This window comes from Camelus bactrianus, chromosome X, assembly GCF_048773025.1.
Source record: "Camelus bactrianus isolate YW-2024 breed Bactrian camel chromosome X, ASM4877302v1, whole genome shotgun sequence".
Taxonomy (NCBI): Eukaryota; Metazoa; Chordata; class Mammalia; order Artiodactyla; family Camelidae; genus Camelus; species Camelus bactrianus.
Window position 1 is genome coordinate 27,434,506 of NC_133575.1, and position 17,867 is coordinate 27,452,372.

At 41.8% G+C, this 17,867-nt stretch overlaps 1 protein-coding gene across 1 annotated transcript; it reads left to right on the forward strand.

Annotated features, from left to right (window-relative positions):
• The first annotated feature begins 1,598 nt into the window (after window positions 1-1,598).
• On the forward strand, window positions 1,599-4,779 carry LOC105081296 (melanoma-associated antigen B16). Its single transcript, XM_010970444.3, has 3 exons — window positions 1,599-1,710; window positions 2,094-2,169; window positions 3,153-4,779. The coding sequence occupies exon 3, from the start codon at window positions 3,219-3,221 to the stop codon at window positions 4,260-4,262; it is 1,044 nt and encodes a 347-aa protein (XP_010968746.1). The 5' UTR covers window positions 1,599-1,710; window positions 2,094-2,169; window positions 3,153-3,218; the 3' UTR covers window positions 4,263-4,779.
• Window positions 4,780-17,867: the final 13,088 nt, after the last annotated feature.

Sequence of the window (17,867 nt, forward strand, 5' to 3'; positions counted from 1 at the left end):
CGCTAAGTGAGGACTGTGGGAACCACTTATCCCAGAACAGGGACCCCACAGAGCCTGCCCCTGCTGTCAGACCTGGAAGACTCCCAGCAGAAGTGGCTAGAAATAGCATTCAGTGATTTTAGCCTCAAGAGTCTAAAGGCAGTGTGGGCTTTAAGTTGAGGAGGTGCAGCCTCCGGTTAACAGAGGGAGGAGTCCCAGGCTGCGTAAGGCCCTGGTAAGACACTGGGCCAGAACGGAGGGTACCACCAACTCCAGAATGGAGGGTGCTCCGAAGGTTCCACTACCATTGTTGTGGGGGTGGTGAGGGGGAAGCTCCATAATAACTATCAGACCGAGGCTCCCTCCGACTTCATCTTCTTGGGAGTCTAACGGGTGAGGGATTCTGGGTGAAGATACCGAATGGGTTAAATACCTTAGACTGTAAGGAACCTTACTTCCGCCCTAGGAGAAGTGGCACTACGGAGCGTAGGGGGAGGAGGCAACGGTGAGCCCAAGCGGAAGTGACGTCCCCTGACTTCCGCCCCGGAGTGCCGTTGGCGAAGGCCTGTAACGGAAGCTGAGGCCTCGTTCCTCGGGAGGAGGAGGCCTAGGTCTGGTCAAGTGTTAAGGTGAGAACACTGAAAGAGGGACCCAACTACCCGAGAAGAGAGGGAGTCCCGGTGAGTAAAGCCCCGTACCTTTTGTCATTCCGGGGAGCCCGTGGAATAACTGACTCCAGCCTCGGGAATCAGCGGCGAGCCAGCGGCAAGGGCCTGGGTCCGAGGGGCGTGGCCACAAGTCAGCGGCGGTCTGGAAGGGGCTCCGGCACTGGAGAGTGTTAAGATGAGGGAGGGAAAATGAGACGACCAGCTCCACAGAATAGGAGGGCTTCTGCCGGTAAGAGTGCGGCCCCAGCTCCAGCCCTGGGAGCCCCGAAAATAAGTGCCAGTTCCCTGACTTCCATCTTGGATTTGCAGGAGAGTGAGGCCTATTCTAAGGACTGCTGCCTCAAGTAAACAGAGGAGTCCCAGACCCTGCTCGGAGTCAAGGTAAGATGCTGAGTGATAACTGAGGTGACCACCCGCCCCAGGCAGGAGAGGGTTGCTGGCAACAATTTTGTGAGATCTGGGAGGAGCTGGGTTGGGGGGAGTGGCTTCCCCTGACTTTTGCCTTAGAAGCCTAAGGATGGTGAGTGCCCTGGTCTGAGAGAGGAGGCCTAATTTTAGGAGAGAGGAGGCCTAATTTTAGGAGAGAGGAGGCCTAATTTTAGCAGAGAGGAGTCCTAGGCCCTGCCAGTTTCAAGGTAAGACGCTGAGTGAGAATTGGGGCGACCACCCACTTCACAACAGAGGCAGTCCCACAGATAAGAGCACAGACCCTGTGACAGCCCTCAGAATAACTGTCAGACCCTTTTGTCCCTTAACTTCTACCTTGGGTTTGCAAGGAGGTGAGGCCTGTTCTGAGGACTGCCGCCTTAGGTGAGCAGAGGGAGGAGTCCCAGATCCTGCCAGGAGTGAAGGTAAGATGCTAAGTGAGGACTGAGAGGACCCCTCCTCCTGATTGGAGGGGCTCATCAGAGTTCTGTTGTCAGCCCTGTGTCGGAGGTGGGGAGAGCATGGCTGGAAGTCACATCCTCTGAATTTTGCTTCAGGAATCTCAGGGAGGTGAAAGCCTTGGTGTGAGGGTTGCAGCCTCCAGTCAACAGGGGTTTTGGCCTCTACTAGAGTCAAGGTAAGATGCTCAGTGCATGCTCAGAACATGCACTGCCCACCCCCACCCCCCATGAAGGGGCATTTGCAGACCCCCGCATTTGTTGTTATCCCTGGGAGATGCTGGGCAGGGATAGCTGGAATTGGCATCCACTGACTCTGCCTGAAGAATCTGAGCATGGTTAGTACCTTGTTCTGAGAGCGCAGGCCTCAGTTCTGCAGAAGGAAGAATGGCAGGCCCTGCCAACTTTCAGGAAAGGACTCTTGAGTGGGGACTGATGGGACTATTTACCTCACAACAGAGAACTCTTCTAGATAAGGGCATAGTCCTTGCTGTCAGCTCCAGGGGGCCCCAAAATAGCTGTTACACTGAGTTGCTTCCTAACTTCTACCTTGGATTTGTAGAGAGGTGAGGCCTGCTCTGAGAAGTGCTGTCTCCAGTGAGCAGAGGGAGGAGTCCCAGACTCTGCCAGGAGTCAAGGTAAGATGCTGAATGGGGACTGAAGAAATCTCTTCCCCAGAATGGAGAAGGCCCCTCAGATCTCTGTTGTCAGTCCCAGGAAGGGGAGGGGGTGGCCAGGAATGACTTCATCTGACTTTTGCCTGGGGAGTGTGAGGATGATGACCATATTGGTCTGACAGATATAGCCCCAGGTAGTCAGAGAGAAGAGTCCCAGGCTCTGGCAGGAATCAAAGTGAGATGCTGAGCAAGGACTAAGGGGTTCACTCAAGAATAGTGGGGGCGCCACAGAGCCATGTCCCTGTTGTCAGACTAGGTAGGCCTTGGAATACTTGTCAGACTTCGGTGCTTTCTGATTTTGGCTTTGGGAATCTGAGGGCTGTTGTCGCCAGTTAGCAGAGAGGTATCTCAGTCTCTGTAAAGGTCAAAGTGAAGACTCTGAGTGAGGATTAAGGGGATCATACACATCAGAACAACAGAGCCCAACAGACAGAAGCCCTCCTTTGTCATCTCTGGGAGGCCCAGGCAGGTATGGCCCAGTGAGGGGCCCCTCACATCCATCCTGCACCATCTGTCTCCACTGTGACTTTCCTGGCTGAGAGGCTCTGCAAAGAGCTGTCAGCCTGAGGTACCTCCTCGCTTCTTTTTAACTAGAGTGTCTCAAGGAGATTAAAACCTCTTTCTGAGGTGATAATCCTTGGGTCAGTAGAGGGAGGAATCTCAGATCACAGTGAGGATTCTGAACAAAGACAGATGACCACCCACCCCCAAGCACAATGGATCCTATAGAGCTTAACCACCTCCCACTGCCCTGTTACCAGCTCTGGGAAGCCTTGGGCTGGCTTGACTGGCTGCATCCTGTTTCAGCTTCCTACAGGTCAGGACTGGAGACCTGTGAGGCTCTAGATTACTGCCCTCAGGAAAAGACGGGTGGAGGCACTCTGTTGGAGTTGCCACAGTTGAGTTTATCAGATAAGGCCATTCACATCCTCCTTTCTCCCTAGGTTGTGGTCCTCTATTATCCAACCTCCTGCCCACATTCCTCCGTGCTACCACTGACCAGAGTGAGCATGTCTCAGGGTCAGAAGATTCCACATTGCACACAGGAACAACATCACACCCACTGTGAGCCCCAGGGCCTGGAGGCTGCACAGGTCTCCAAGGCTTTGGAGGAGACCTCTCCCTCCTCCTCCCATCCTCTAATGCCTGGAAACCTGGAGGAGGCTTTGGCTGCTGGGGCACCCAGTACTTCCCAGAGTCCTCAGGGTGCCTCTTCATCTGACACTGTCACCGGAGCCATCTCATCAAGTAAATCAGATGAGTGCTCCAGCAGGCAAGAAAAGGAGGCGAGTTCAGCTTCTTCAAAGCCTCTGTCTGACACTGAGAACTTGCCCGTAGATCCTCTAGATGAGAAGATGATTTTATTGGTGCAGTTCCTGCTGCAAAAGTATCAAATGAGAGAGCCAGTCACAAAGGCAGATATGATTGGTGATGTTATCAAAGAGTGTAAGAATGATTTCCTTGAGATCCTTAGGAGAACCTCTGAGCACATGGAGCTGGTCTTTGGTGTTGATATAAAGGAAGTGGATCCTAGCAGCCACAGCTATGCCCTCGTCAACGTACTAGACCTCACCTATGATGCGAGGCCCAGTGGTTACGAGGGCATGCCTAGGACCAGCATCCTGGTAACGATCCTGGGCGTGATTTTCATGAAGGGCAATCGCGCCACTGAGGAGGAAATCTGGGAAGTGCTGAATATGATGGGCTTATATTCTGGGAGGAAGCATTTCATTTTTGGGGAGCCCAGGAAGTTCATTACCAAAGATTTAGTGCGAGAAAGGTACCTGGAGTACCAGCGGGTGCCCAACAGTGATCCTCCATGCTATGAATTCCTGTGGGGTCCAAGAGCTCATGCTGAAGTCAGCAAGATGAAATTGCTGGAGTTCTTGACCAAGATTCATGAGTCTGACCCTACTTGCTTCCCATCCCATTATGAGGAGGCTTTGAGAAATGAAGCAGAAAGAGCCCGAGCTAGAGTTACAACCAGGGCTGGCACAGCTGCTGAGGCCAGGGCGCACTCCAGTGCCAGACCCAGCAGCTCTTCCCACCCCTAGTGAGGTCTGAATCATACTCTTCAGTTTGTCATTGAAGAGAAGTCAGCTTTCTAAGTAATGGAGGGCTGGGGTGAAGCTGTAGGGAAAACAGTGTGCAGCATCTTTCCTATATGGTTAACACAGAGGTTTCTCTTTTGGGGCAGTTAGTTTTTAAATGTTCCTTTTAATGTGACATTTCATTAGCTTCATAATCTAAGTTTCTGAATGATACTGGTCATACATTTATTGTTATTTATGGAATTAAAGAATACAAGTTCTGTTTGTTTATGAAACAAATTGTAAAACTGACCATCCGCTTGTGTGATCTGGAAAAGATAACATGAGATTCAAGTAGGCATTTCTTTGCAGCTGTCGAAGAACTCAGCAGTAAAATAGTTGGGATCAAGAAATAAAACCCTAAAAGATGGTCAATTCTTGGCTTCCCTTATCCTCTTTAATCTGCCGTTTTGTAAAATTAGATGACCTGTATACATTTGCTTAGCTTATTGACGAATGTAAGAGAAATAAATCTGAATAAATTAGACCTCATGTACACTGGCTCGTTTATTCCCCAAACATTAAATTAGCATCTGCTCTTTGGGAAGCACTGTGCTATAGTAGTGGGCATGCTCAGTAAACATGCTTACTACCCACCCACAGAATTTTAGAGTCTAGGAGCAGGAATCATGTAAAGACAATGGTGGGTATCCTTTAATAACAAAAGAAAAAGTAAAAAGGAATCAGGAGGTGGGGGGTCCAGATGAGGGCTGTCAAGTGTAAATATCCTGAGAAAAGGCAGGCTGATGCCTTGGGAAACTGCAAGGAAATGGAATGCAAAACTGTTCTTAACCGTTACTTTGGAATCATGGGTAAACCAGATCCCACCTGGGACAAGAATGGAAGATACCCTGAATTCTAGTCCAAATTCAGTTGAACAGAATGCACAAATTAGGTGTTTTATGATTATCATCTTTAAGGAGTTTGTGAAAAATAAAGGTCAGATACCCAGAAGCCACTGGGCTGGCACTCTTTGCCTTGAGCTGGGAGATCCAAGTTCACAGGCCTAATATGTGACAGAGTTGGAACCAGACCTCTGGTTTGAATTCTAGAGCCCATGCTATTCCATTCCTCCCTGAGGGCAATATTCTATTAAATCATTTTTCTTCTTACTACTCCATATTGCTTTTCAGGGGATAAAAGGACCTTGAATCCAAAGTACTAAAAGTGCCTATAAAGAAGGAATGTGAAAATGAGAATCAAACACAATTTGGGGATTGTTTGTTGGATTCATTTACTCCAGGGTAGTGATGCCTCAGTCCCAAGGTTCCTTGAGAGCTGCCTCTGATCTGTAGCTGGCACCATGTGTCCAGTCCTAGTACTTTCCCACATACATTTCCCTCCCCCTGGGTCTTCCCCAGTGTGCCTTCCTGTCTAACTCTAACCTGACCTGCTGACCAGCTCTTCACTGCATCCTCCATTGCACCCTCACCCCAGTAGAACAGGCAACCTGCCCTGCCCCTGACAGAGTATTCCAACTCCCTGCAGCCATTCCTGGCTGACCCTCACCATGGGATCCCTCTGATAGCAACAACCCCTCTATATAAAGTTCTCTTTGAACAGTGAGCTTTACGTACATGGTCAATTCCCTATGGGCTTCTTCACCACACTCTCAGAATATTTTACAAATGGGCTTGTGGGTCAAGTCTAAGTTGGCATAGAACATAGTGGTTTCTGGGATATAAACGTGAAGTGAGAAAAGTTTTTGAAACCATCTTGATATTTGCAGTAGAATTTTAATGAGGTGTCATATTTGAGACAAGTCACTGAAAAAATACACCAATGAGTGAGCATACGTAGGTGGGCAAAAACCAAGACATCCCCCTTAAAGGGTAGATGGGGCAAGACCATGGAAATCACTGTGTAAGCAAACATCTATAAATCCTGAGTCTGAATTTCTGTAACCCTGGAGTTCTAGGAATTAGAAGGAATGGAGATGCCAAGGATTGCTTCTTTGGCCTACATGCTATATTTGATTTAAAGAAAAAGAAAAATAATTCACCATCCTTCTTTTGCCTCTAGTCTCTGTACTTTCTCGAGAAGAAAATGCTGGTTTTCACAGTGCCTAACGGCACCCATACAGGTGTTCAGGTATGTTGGTATGTCGTAGGAACTCCCAAGTTAAGATATTGACCATGTACCAAAAAGAAGGAGAAAATTCTCAGCCAACTGAGATTTTAGAAGTTTTTGCAAAGGACAGTGCAGAAAGGTTTTATTGAGTGAAGAAGGATGAGCTTTTCCTGAGGGGATTTACATGGTTCTTTTAAAAATCAGGTGTGATCCTGTACTTGAAAGCACTTGTTACCGAATACGATCTCAAAAAAGTTGGTGAAATGCAAGGCCAACATGGGCTTCACAAAAACTCCTCCAGGAAACAAAGAGGGTTGTTGTCCTAATAAATTGTAATAGTTACTCTTTATTGAGCACCTACTTTGTAGGAGTTAATGGGAGTGACTGCAAGTGCTCATCCACGTCTTGTCTTACTCTCCTTCTTGGGTTCACAGGGAGACTATATTCCCAGCCTACTTGTAGTTGAGAAGGGTCCTGTGACTACTCTTACCAGAAGCAGTATTTGTTATCTCCAGGCCAACTCATTTGAGATCCAGAATGCTACTTCCAAGTTCTTTCTTTCATTCAGGAGCAAACATGGACAGCCCATTTGAGATGTGGAACTACAAGATGGAAGCAGCCTGAGTCTCAAAGCCACCCAGTAGCAAAGATCCCTGCCAAATCACATCACATTTTATGTGCATGAGAAATAAACCTTTGTGTGTAAAGCCAGGCAGATTTTAGGTTTTATGTTTTGCATCAGCTAGCAGTTATTTTATCTAACTAATAAACAGGTGCTATTTATGTTGTTAAGCATATTTAAAATTTTTAATGACAAAGCTAATCATACGGCATATATTCTTGTTGTAAATATTTTCAACAACATACATAAATATATCCTTTCCCTTTGTAAGTTTTCTCCAAAACTCGGCTTTATACTCAGAGGTAACTGCAATAAAAAATACGGTGTGTGTTATTTTAAAGATAATTTTAAGCTTTTTAATACATTGATGTGCTATAAAAATACATTGTGATTTTTTGACATAATGGATAGTGATGTACATATTATTCGCCACTTGCCTTTGTCACTTAGTAAAATGAATGCAGCATCATTCCATGACAACACATATAAATCCACCTCATTATTTTAACAACTCCCTAGGATTCTAAAGCATGTTCTGTGTTCCATGATTAAGTTAACTGTTCTTCTAATGATGGACACATAAATAGTTCCCATTAGTTTTTATAGTTAAATGTTGAAATCAACATCTTTTGACATGAGTTCTTGCAAATGTGCATATCAAAGACACAGCAAATAGAAACTGGGATACAGTGGAGAGGGTGTGAAAATTGTAAAGTTTTATAAATATTGTCGAAAATATCATCCCACAAATCTAACAGTTCATATTCTCATAAAGTAATGTATGTGAATACCCTACATTCTCACATTTTGTTTTTTCAATTCTTTAACTTTTGGTCATATATTAAACCATAATGTTTTCACAGTTATATTAATTTGCATTTCCCTATTTTCTAATTAGGTTGAGTAGAAAATTAACTTAATATCTTGCCCATATAAAGGTGGATCTCTGCAGTGATATTCTGAGTCACAGGATTCCTCCAAACATGCTTTAAAATTCTGATATCAACAAGATATTTTCCTGTAACATGGAGAAGCAAAGATTTGGTTAGTATGACCATGTGCCAGAGGTTGGGGCCAGTCAGGACACTCAGCTAGTGAGAGGCATAAGGAGGATGGCAAGGGAGAACAATTGCCAGAGTCCATGAGAGAGACTACAAGCAAAACCCAGAGATCTTAGGGAAGGCTAGCAGTTGGGGATCTGAATCTCAAGCATCATGTGGAGAAGTGATCATAAGAAAAGAATGTGGTGGATCAGAGTGGGGCATCCAGGAACACTAACTTGAATAGGCTTGGGAAATTTCTGACTCACCTCTAGCAGCTGGAAATTGTCCAGTGATCTAAGTGGGCAGGTCTACCGGATGAGAGAACCCAAAGTATATCAAACATTCTAGAATCCTCTCTACCTTTGAATCCTCTCTAAATATTGTCAGGCAGAGTATGGCTGGCTCCTCTGTATCACCTAGTAATGTTATTGATGGATTCTGGTACAGCAACATCTTTTGACAATCCTGGGGATCCAGTGTACCCTTGGCAACGTACCTGGACTGGGAGTTATCTTCATGTCTCCTGGAGACAGCTATCAATTACCTTGTATACGGTGCACCTCCTCCACTGAGGTTGGGGCTTTGTGAGCGGTGGGGCTAATGAAAGACAGGCCAGGAGTACCATGAGTCATGGAAGGAGATATGCAGTTGTAAAGAGGGGGAAATTGGAGGGGGGATTCTCTTGTGGCTAATTATATCAGTGACTGCAGTTAAAGTAAGGGGCTAGATGTGGACATGTCTTGAAAAAACAATCCAGATGGTGCCCTAAACTCAGACTGCTTTCTTATGCTTCCTGAATTTTTGGTACACCAGAAGTTAGTGTCCTGGGACTGTTTGCTGGCCTGTGTTGCCACCAGATACTGCCTGGGATAGGGGATTGGGTCAAGGATCAGACATTTACACAGTGTATGATGAGCTGATGGAGATGGCACAATTCCTTATTAAACTGACAGGAGATAATGGAGATATGTGGGGTCCAGTGAGAGAAGCATGCTGCTGTTGCCAGCAACCCTACCTCCAAGATAAGAATGTAAGGGTCTGGAAGGAGACATTCATGATCATATACTCAGTGATAGTTTCCCATGGGAATTCCCAAGTTAGGTAAGCAGTTGTAATGCTTTGGGTTTCTTCCGTGAAGGCAGAGACCTTACCAGGATTATTTTGAATCACTGAAAGCTACCTCTGGTACTTTGATTTATTGATTCATTCATCCAGCAAGCACTTACTGAACATATGCTGAAGTCAAACATGAAGTAAACAAAACACAAGGAAATGGCAAGGCACCTGATTCAGGCTATAGATGTGAGGATGGTGAGGAGGAGACAGATTTGAATTTTTGACAGATTTGACTTAGAGATTGAGTGAAAGGGTGAGGACAGTCTGTAATGACCCTGATTTCTGAAGGTTGGCTGACTAAGTAGAAGCTGTATCTCTTAGCTGAGATCAAGACTAAAGAAGGAGGAAGAGTTGGTGACTATGTCAGAGGTAGAGATGAGGAAGGCTGTAGCAGATGAAGTCAGTGTTTGCCATTCAAATGGTACGGTTCTGCGGGCTGTCCAGGTGAAGACCAGTGGGTGGCAGGAGATATAGGCCTGGCTATCAGGAGAGGGTCCCCAGCTGCATCCACAGAGGTCATGTGAGGCCATCGGTGGAGGTAAAATCAAGAATTGTGTATATAGTGGCCTATGTTCTGTCTCCTCCCCTGAAAATACTATTGGAAACCAGAATTACACAAAACTTAATTAATCCAGGGAAGAGTTTAAAGGGAGAAAGTACTCACCCAGAAAACCACCAGTCAGAGAAAGTTTTTCTGTTTCCTTATGCTCTCTTTTTTAAACATAAACTTGTGCCTTTGCCTATATATTGCCTATGCGTACGTATTTGTGGCTTATAATATTTATATAAAGTTATATATGATTTTTCAATTTCAGATCTTCCCTCTCAGGTGTCTGCTAGGATTCTACTCTTGATAGCCTTTGTTCAGGGCTGAGTTTACACCCACAATACACAGACACATATCTGCTCTAACTAAATATGTCTGTTTTAGACAGCTGCAACTCTGCGGGAACTCAAGCTTCTCATGACATACAGAGCAAAGGACTGGAGGCAGTCTTGGGCCCATATCCCTGGAGGTTGGAATTTCATGACATATTGTTTACCTAACTGGGAGACTGTGATTGTCAAAGTTTTAGATATGAGATCTATCATTGTAGCTGAAGCTTTCCCCAGAAATCCAATCCATGAACATAAGGAAGGCCCAGCAGTCTGGGTAAAGTGGGGACTGCAAGTCCACAGCCCCTTCTTCCCCCTGGGGACAGGGCCCTGACACCCACAGAACGCTCAGGTGCCCCCTGAACACTGCTGGGGAAGCTAGGTGCTAGGAGACCCTGTCTCAGACATGGGCTCATCTAGGGCTGCCAGCCGTCCTGAACACACAGGACGTGGCTCTATGTGATTTTGTCCTGCATTCTATATGGACTCTGTCAGGACAAATTCAATGTCCCGTACTGAGCTTTTTAAAATCAGGTGCAAAAATTCAGCAGAACTGTTTTCAACCACAGTAACTGGCAATTAAATCACTTAAAGCAACACTAGCTGAGAAGCATACATCCACAAAAATACCTGGTGCCTCCTACAGGTTTGGCTGAGGGAAGATCAAAAGGGGAGGAGAGGTGATTTAGAATTAAAGAAAGGAAATTTTCGCGAAAGAAAAAAGCTATTTTTTGGCCATAGTCCCAAATTGTGAGCAGATAACTACCACTAATTAGAGGTACGATCATAAAAATCAGGGGTCAGCGACTGTTCAAGCTTCTGGAAGACGGCAAATTAAGGATGGCGCCAACCTTCTGAAACTCAGCCAATCAGTGATGCCTCCAACCCCCCCCCCACTCCAACGCGCAGGTCCAGAAAATCAGCCAATCAGGGACAGGTTCACATTTCCAGACAGCGTCCAATCAGCAAGTTCTTCTCTCCGGGAGGCCACGCTTCTGGAAAGTCTGCGCGTCCATAGCGGCCTTACTTTAGTGACCACAGGGTTATCCCTGAAGGTCTGTCAGTTCCTGAACACTCCCGCTGCTGAATGTTCGTCAATCCTTGAATCCCCAAGCAAACCAAAATCTTGTATAGGACCCGCTCTGGCTTTGTTCTGGAAGACGGCGCCTGGTAAGTACAGTTCCCCCTACAGGGAAACGGGAGGGACATTTTTGCGTCAAATATCGAGTTCAGTTTATTCATAGTTCCTAAATTCACAGCCCTTTCAACCATTCAATCCCTGTTACAAACTTGTTCGGACTTGTGAGTGACAAACACTGACGTAGCTGTGAGATTTTCAAATTCAGTCTTTTCAATTCTTGCAGTGGTTGCTTTCATCTGTTTTCATTTCTGTGTATTTGAACCTTGAAATGCCCAAGTCCAAGTGTAAATGTTGTGATGAATTGTACGAGCCGTGGACGTTTATTAAATGAGGAACAAGTCCTTTCAAAGACTTTTGTGCAGTATGCAATCGTTCGTTCAATGTAGAAAATTGTGGAAAGTCGGTTATAAACCAGCAAATACGCTACAGCTGAGCATGAGAGATGTGTAATTTCCTCAACTAGTAGCAATGACATTTTTACAAATAATGCTTTTTTTGTTTAAGAGACTTTCAGATTAAGAAGATAAAATAATCACAGTAGTAGTTGTAATGGCCTTCTAACACTGTATATCATCATCAGTCTCAGTCTTCCACTTCAAGTTGGAAGCAAATTTTCAAGTGCCAGGATCAAATCTACTACAATAATGAAAAATATAGTGCCATTTACATTACAGAGATTTTTAAAGATCTGAATGCCTCACCTTTTTACATCATGGCTACAGAAATAGTTTTCTCATGTAGAAAGGCTTTCATATAAGTTATTCTGAGTAAAGCCCTTTGCAGATGTGACTTAAAAAACAATAGCAAATTTTTGCAGAGACTTCTTTTTTTTTTTAATTTAGGAATTAAAGTTGACATAAAGCATGCATAAATCTATGTTGGCTGTACTGCCCATATTCTGCATAATGCAATTTGAACAGCCTCTGATGTCCTTTTCATTGAAATTGAAGTAATAATCATAAAATGAGTCTTACTTCAGCATTTTTATTTTTTGGACCGAGTTATTAAAGGATTTGGTGATTTTATTAGTATTCAGGATTCTTCAATTTGCATTAAAATATCCATTGTCTCTCTTAAACACATGCATTTGAAAGGATCTTCAGCTTATTTGAAGCACTGATAGCATGTTATAATTCTGAAGAAAGGGCCCCCCTAATTTTTGTTGACTTTTTAAATAAGCCACTGAACTAAGTCTACTTATTTCTTGTGCATAGTTTTCAATATTTGTCTAGCAATAAGATTAAGTACATTGAAAGAAGAGCAAGCAGTTATTAAAGTATTCCATTGATTAAAGAACTTGTTGAATGTGTTAGAAAGAGAATTGATGAAAAATATTTCCCTTTGTGTGTCGAGGCTGTTCTTAAGATGAACAACATTACTTATGAACAGGAAAAGAAGTTCTGATTTGAAATGGGTAATTATTATTGAATTTGTCAAGACTAGCGTTTGGAATGGATTGTACCACTTAAAGAATTTGATTTAGTAACATAGGTGTTGCTGACTATTCTTCCAGCATGGGAATAAGAGAAGAAAAGGATAACAATTGATGACAGTGGTCCTTTTTGTCAATGGGCAGCAGTGGAAAAAAAAAGTTGAGATGCAACACAATCCTTAACAATGGAAAAGTGAACTATGCTATTTTAATATTATTTCGTATTTCATGGTATTAGTTATTCAACAAAGCAAATTTGAAAAGCAGTTATCAGAATTCTTAACTATACCAGTACATTTTAAGTATACCAACTCACATTGCTAATGTAGAGTGTATGTTCTCATTAATTTTCAAAGGACAAAATAATGAAATAAGTTGAAAGTGACCACCGTAAAAACTGTGAAAGCTATGCTACAATATAAAAGGAAGACAGTCTGAAACTGCAAGGAATCTTATAAGCAAATTCTGTAAAACAGGAAACTGTTAAAGAGAGGTAAATCATCAGGAGAATATAATGAAAGAAAGAGATGTTTCTGATTTAATTCCAATAACAACAAATAATGTTTTAGTTTAAGTATATTATATCCTATGAAACTTTTTTATTTTTATTTCAGTGTGCATAGAAAATATAGGCTGAATTATGTTTCCTCAAAATTCGTATGTTAAAGTCCTGACCCCCAATACCTCAGAATATGACTGTATTTGGTGAAAGTCTTTTTAAAAGGGTGATTAAGTTTAAATAAGATCATTAGAGTGGGCCTTAATTCAGTGTATGGTGTCCTTGTAAGAAGAAGAGATTAGGACACCTATATTCAAAGGAAGAAGACAGCTGTCTACAAGCCAAAGAGAAAGGCCTAACAAGAAACCAACCCTTGGCAGCACCTTGATCTTGGACTTCTAGGCTCTGGAATTGTAAGAAAATAAATTTACATTGTTTAAGCCACCCAGTCTGTGGCACTTTGTTTTTGTAACCCTAGCAGACTACTACAGGCAATTGAAATAATTCAAATTTAACTAGATGCCCTGCACTTTTTATTTGCTAAATCTAGCAGCCCTCAGTAAGGGAGAACAAGAGGCAAAGCTGCCTTAACACCCACTCACCCTCAGGAATTGCAAGAAACGCCTGAATGATGAGCAAAAGATGGCTTCTAGTGCTCTCAAATGGTGAAGAACAAATGACTCTAATCTCATAGACACTTTTCCAGAGGACAGGACAAAGGAAGACTTCCCAACTCAGTTTCATGCTACCAGACCCCTGATAAAGAAACCTAAGGAGAACAGTACAAGAAGCCCAACTTAGAGGTTAGTCTCACTCCTGAACGTAGATGCAGAAACTTAGATGTAATAATAGTGTATTTTTAATCTGCAATGTATAAAAAGAATAAAATACTTGGAGCAAGGTATTTTATCTTTAAAAGGTCAATTAATATAAATTATTGTTTTCTTGTAAGAGAAAATTCATATAATTATTTTAAGGAAAGAAAACATTTGATAAATGTGAACATACATGCAGGATTTAAAAAAAAAAAAAAAGGTAAAATCCTCATAGCCTAATAATAGAAGGAAGTTCTTTAGCTTGCTAGAGTATCAATCATGGGTGAAATTTTGAAAGATTTTCATTTGAGATAATGATGTTCTACATGGCTATTCAACAATGTATTACAGATCCTCACCTCCACAAAAAGGCAAATAGTATAAACAAAATATATTGAAATTATACAGGATAAAACAAAATTGTCATTATTCACAAATGAAATGATTGTGTGTGTGAACACTACAACTTAATCTAAGGAAAGATGTATGAGAAGTAATAAAGAGTTTTCAGGATCTTAATTCCTTATAACAAAATCAATTGTATTTCTACATTTCAGGAAGAAACTGAAATATGAAATTAAGAAATACTATCTGCGACAGGATTAAAAACTCCAGGTACCTTAGAATACATCCAAGACAACATGTATATGACTTTTAAAAAGAAATTTTGTTGCCTTGATGAGGAAAATTTTAAAAGACCTGATAGGAATATATGCTTTTTCATGAATTGAAAGCATAAAAACAACCTTGTTATATGATGTCCATCTTGTATTTATTATATATTTTAATTCCTACGACGTCATATGAGATAGATTAAGTGTTATTGCCTCAAGTTTAAAGGTAAAGAAACTGGGTCTGTAAATTCAGTTTCCCAAGGTCATGCAGTTAAGTAGCAAGACCAGAACCTGAATATATATTTCTCTGTCCCTAAAGTCCCTGATTTTTCTGCAGTACCACTGGAGAAGGCACTGTTAGTGCCCTGCCCAGATACACCCAGATACCTCTTATCAGCCTTGTGCATTCCTTTCCAGGCTTCTGCATGCTTTGCTACTGAGTGTCATACATTTGACCCTCAGAGGATTATCCTTGAGCTTTGGAGTCTCCTTGCTCACACACACAGTCAGGAATGTCTAGTAATTTTATATTGGTCTCATCCCTTCCGAAATCCCCAGACAATCTATGGCCTCCTTCCCAGTACAGAGACTTGGAAGTGCCTAGGAACTTCACATTCCTGCATCCAATCCCACAATGACCCATAACCAACAACAGAACAGCTCCTTTGCCTCAATGCCAGAATAATTTTGAGGTATATTTTATGTCCCAGGGCTCTCTGTAGGGGTACGGTGAGTCTGAGATCGCAAATAAAATTAGACGCTTATTGGGCCTCTTCCCCTTTTCTGTCCTGCCTCCTTCACTCCTGAAATAGTTTCTCCTGGGAGCAAATCCTTAAAACACTTGTATCTGAAACCGTGGTTAATTTGGGAGACTATCACCTGCTAAATGTACCTTGTGAGAGACATTTATTTCAAATTCACAACCTAGATAGTAACCCCTAAGTTAAGTGAATATGCTTATTACATGAGCTCTGTAAAATATGTTATGAATGTAGAATTGGATATAATAATGTTAAATGATCATTCAGTTAGAATAATGTTCATGTAATTCTCTATGTGATCTTTGCCAAGTAATTTTATCTCCCTGGCTTTCAGTTTTCTCCGTTGACAAAAGAATGTATTGGATTAGGTATTCTCTAAGGCATTGGATCTCAAAAAGAGGCGATTTTGTCCCCCAGAACACATTTGATAAAATCTGGATGCGTTTCAGGTTGTCACAAGCGTGGGGAAGTGTTGCCGGTGCTCCTAGTGGGGAGAAGCCAGGGATTCTGCTAAACAATGTACACTGCCCTGGACAGAAAAATTATTCAGCTCAAAATATCAGTAGTTCTGAGACTGGGAAACCTTGATCTGAGGTCTTTACTGTCTCTACAATTCAGTGAACTATTAATTATGTCTTAGTCTACAGTATGTCAGTTCATCATTTTTGTAATCAGTGCATTTTAATTCTGTGAGAAACCAGTCAACTCAGTCAGCTTGATACTAACCAGTTAGTTGCTGGTCTGATTATAAGCAATTGATAGTCAGTTAAGGTAGACAACTTTCACCTTTGTAGCCAACATCCAGTGACCTACTTGCTTCTCTGGAAGATGTTTTTTTAAATGTGAAATGAGAGGTGGAGATTACCTAGTGAAACAAATGAAATGGTAATTTCTTTTACATAAAGTGGCATGGGCAAATTAAACAGAGCATGTAACATGCCATTTTATGACACAAAATAGTATAGACAGTTTAACTGAAAAGCTATATGAGTAATATACACTTTTGACTTATCTTAATCTCAGTAACTAAGAGACTCTAATTTAATACTCCTAATTTACTATTCTTTTCTTTTTAATTTTTTTTTGGGGTAATTAGATTTATTTATTTATCTATTTATTTTTAGAGGAGGAACTGGGGATTGAACCCAGGGCCTTGTGCATGCTAAGCATGCGCTCTACCACTTGAGCTATACCCTCCTCTTTACTATTCTTAATAGAGGAGGTTTCCAATGACAGTTGCCATGTTATAGTTTTCCAGAATGGTGAACACATTAAAAGTAGCTGTGATTAGAAGTTCATTTGTTATATTTACCTAAAAGGTACCGATTCCAATTTTTTTTCACTTAACATATATCATGGTCATTGTGAATTGCATGCTTTTAATGCACCATTAAAATACCCTAAATTAAGTGAAGTAATGCTACACTATCGACTTCTGTGTTTTATCCATTTTAAAGGTTAATTGCTTTATAATGAAACATAATGTAGAGCCAAATATGGGAGCAAATGAAGAAGAAAGTATTAAAATCCCATGATGTAATTAATTCCACATCCTTTATAAAGGATCTCTTTCTATGAAACCATCTTGTAAGAAATAGAGAAACATATGGAAGGACAAACTATTTTGGATTAATAACAAAGTACATGAGGTGGACAAAGAAAAATGGAATAAAAACATAAAAGCTAGATTCCAAAGGTAGAGACTTGGTTCTGCAGGCTGGTTTTACTCTTGTTTCTATGTTCAGAAGATAAATGTAAATAAAATAAGCCTCAATGGATGTAAAACAATTTCACAGTGAGATGTATTAGGTTAAGAAACTCCTTTACCCAAATACAGCACAATGATAATATAACAATCTCTCAAGGGACAGATGGAAAATCTCTCATTGGTCCTGTATTCAATATTAGAGCATTAAGACTTTGGGAATGAAGACTAAGATACCATGTTTTGTGTGTCTTTCTCAATCTGCTACTTGATATTTTATCATCATATTTCTTTATGATCAGCTGGATTTTGTGAACTGTACCTTGAAGATCAAGAATTGCAAATGCAGAGATAAGTTTATAAAAAACAAAAAGATATAATGTAGCAGTGCTAGGGTCTGAGTGTTGTGTTCCCCCCAAATTCATATGTTGAAATCCTAGTGCCTGATATGATGATATTAGAAGGCAGAGCCTTTGAGAGATAATTAGGCCATGAATGTAGAGTCTAGCTAATTGTATTAATTTTGTAGTGCCTCACAAAAGAGACCCCACAGAGCTCTCTGGCCCATTCCACTTATAAGGATACAACCAGAGGATACAACCAGGAAGGGGGCCCGCACCCAGCCATGCTGGCACCCAGATCCTGGACTTCCAGCCTCCAGAGCTTTAAGAAATGCATTTCTGTTGTTCATAAGCTACTGACTCTATGGTATTTTGTTACAGCAGTTTGAACAGACTAAGACAACCAGTATTCATACTATGTATTTTTTCTCATATTTCTCATGACCCACGATAAAAATAGCCTTCAAATTCTCAGAAACAATACATAGCTCTATAGTTATATATCTAAATACCATTATTTAAAAAAAATATTGA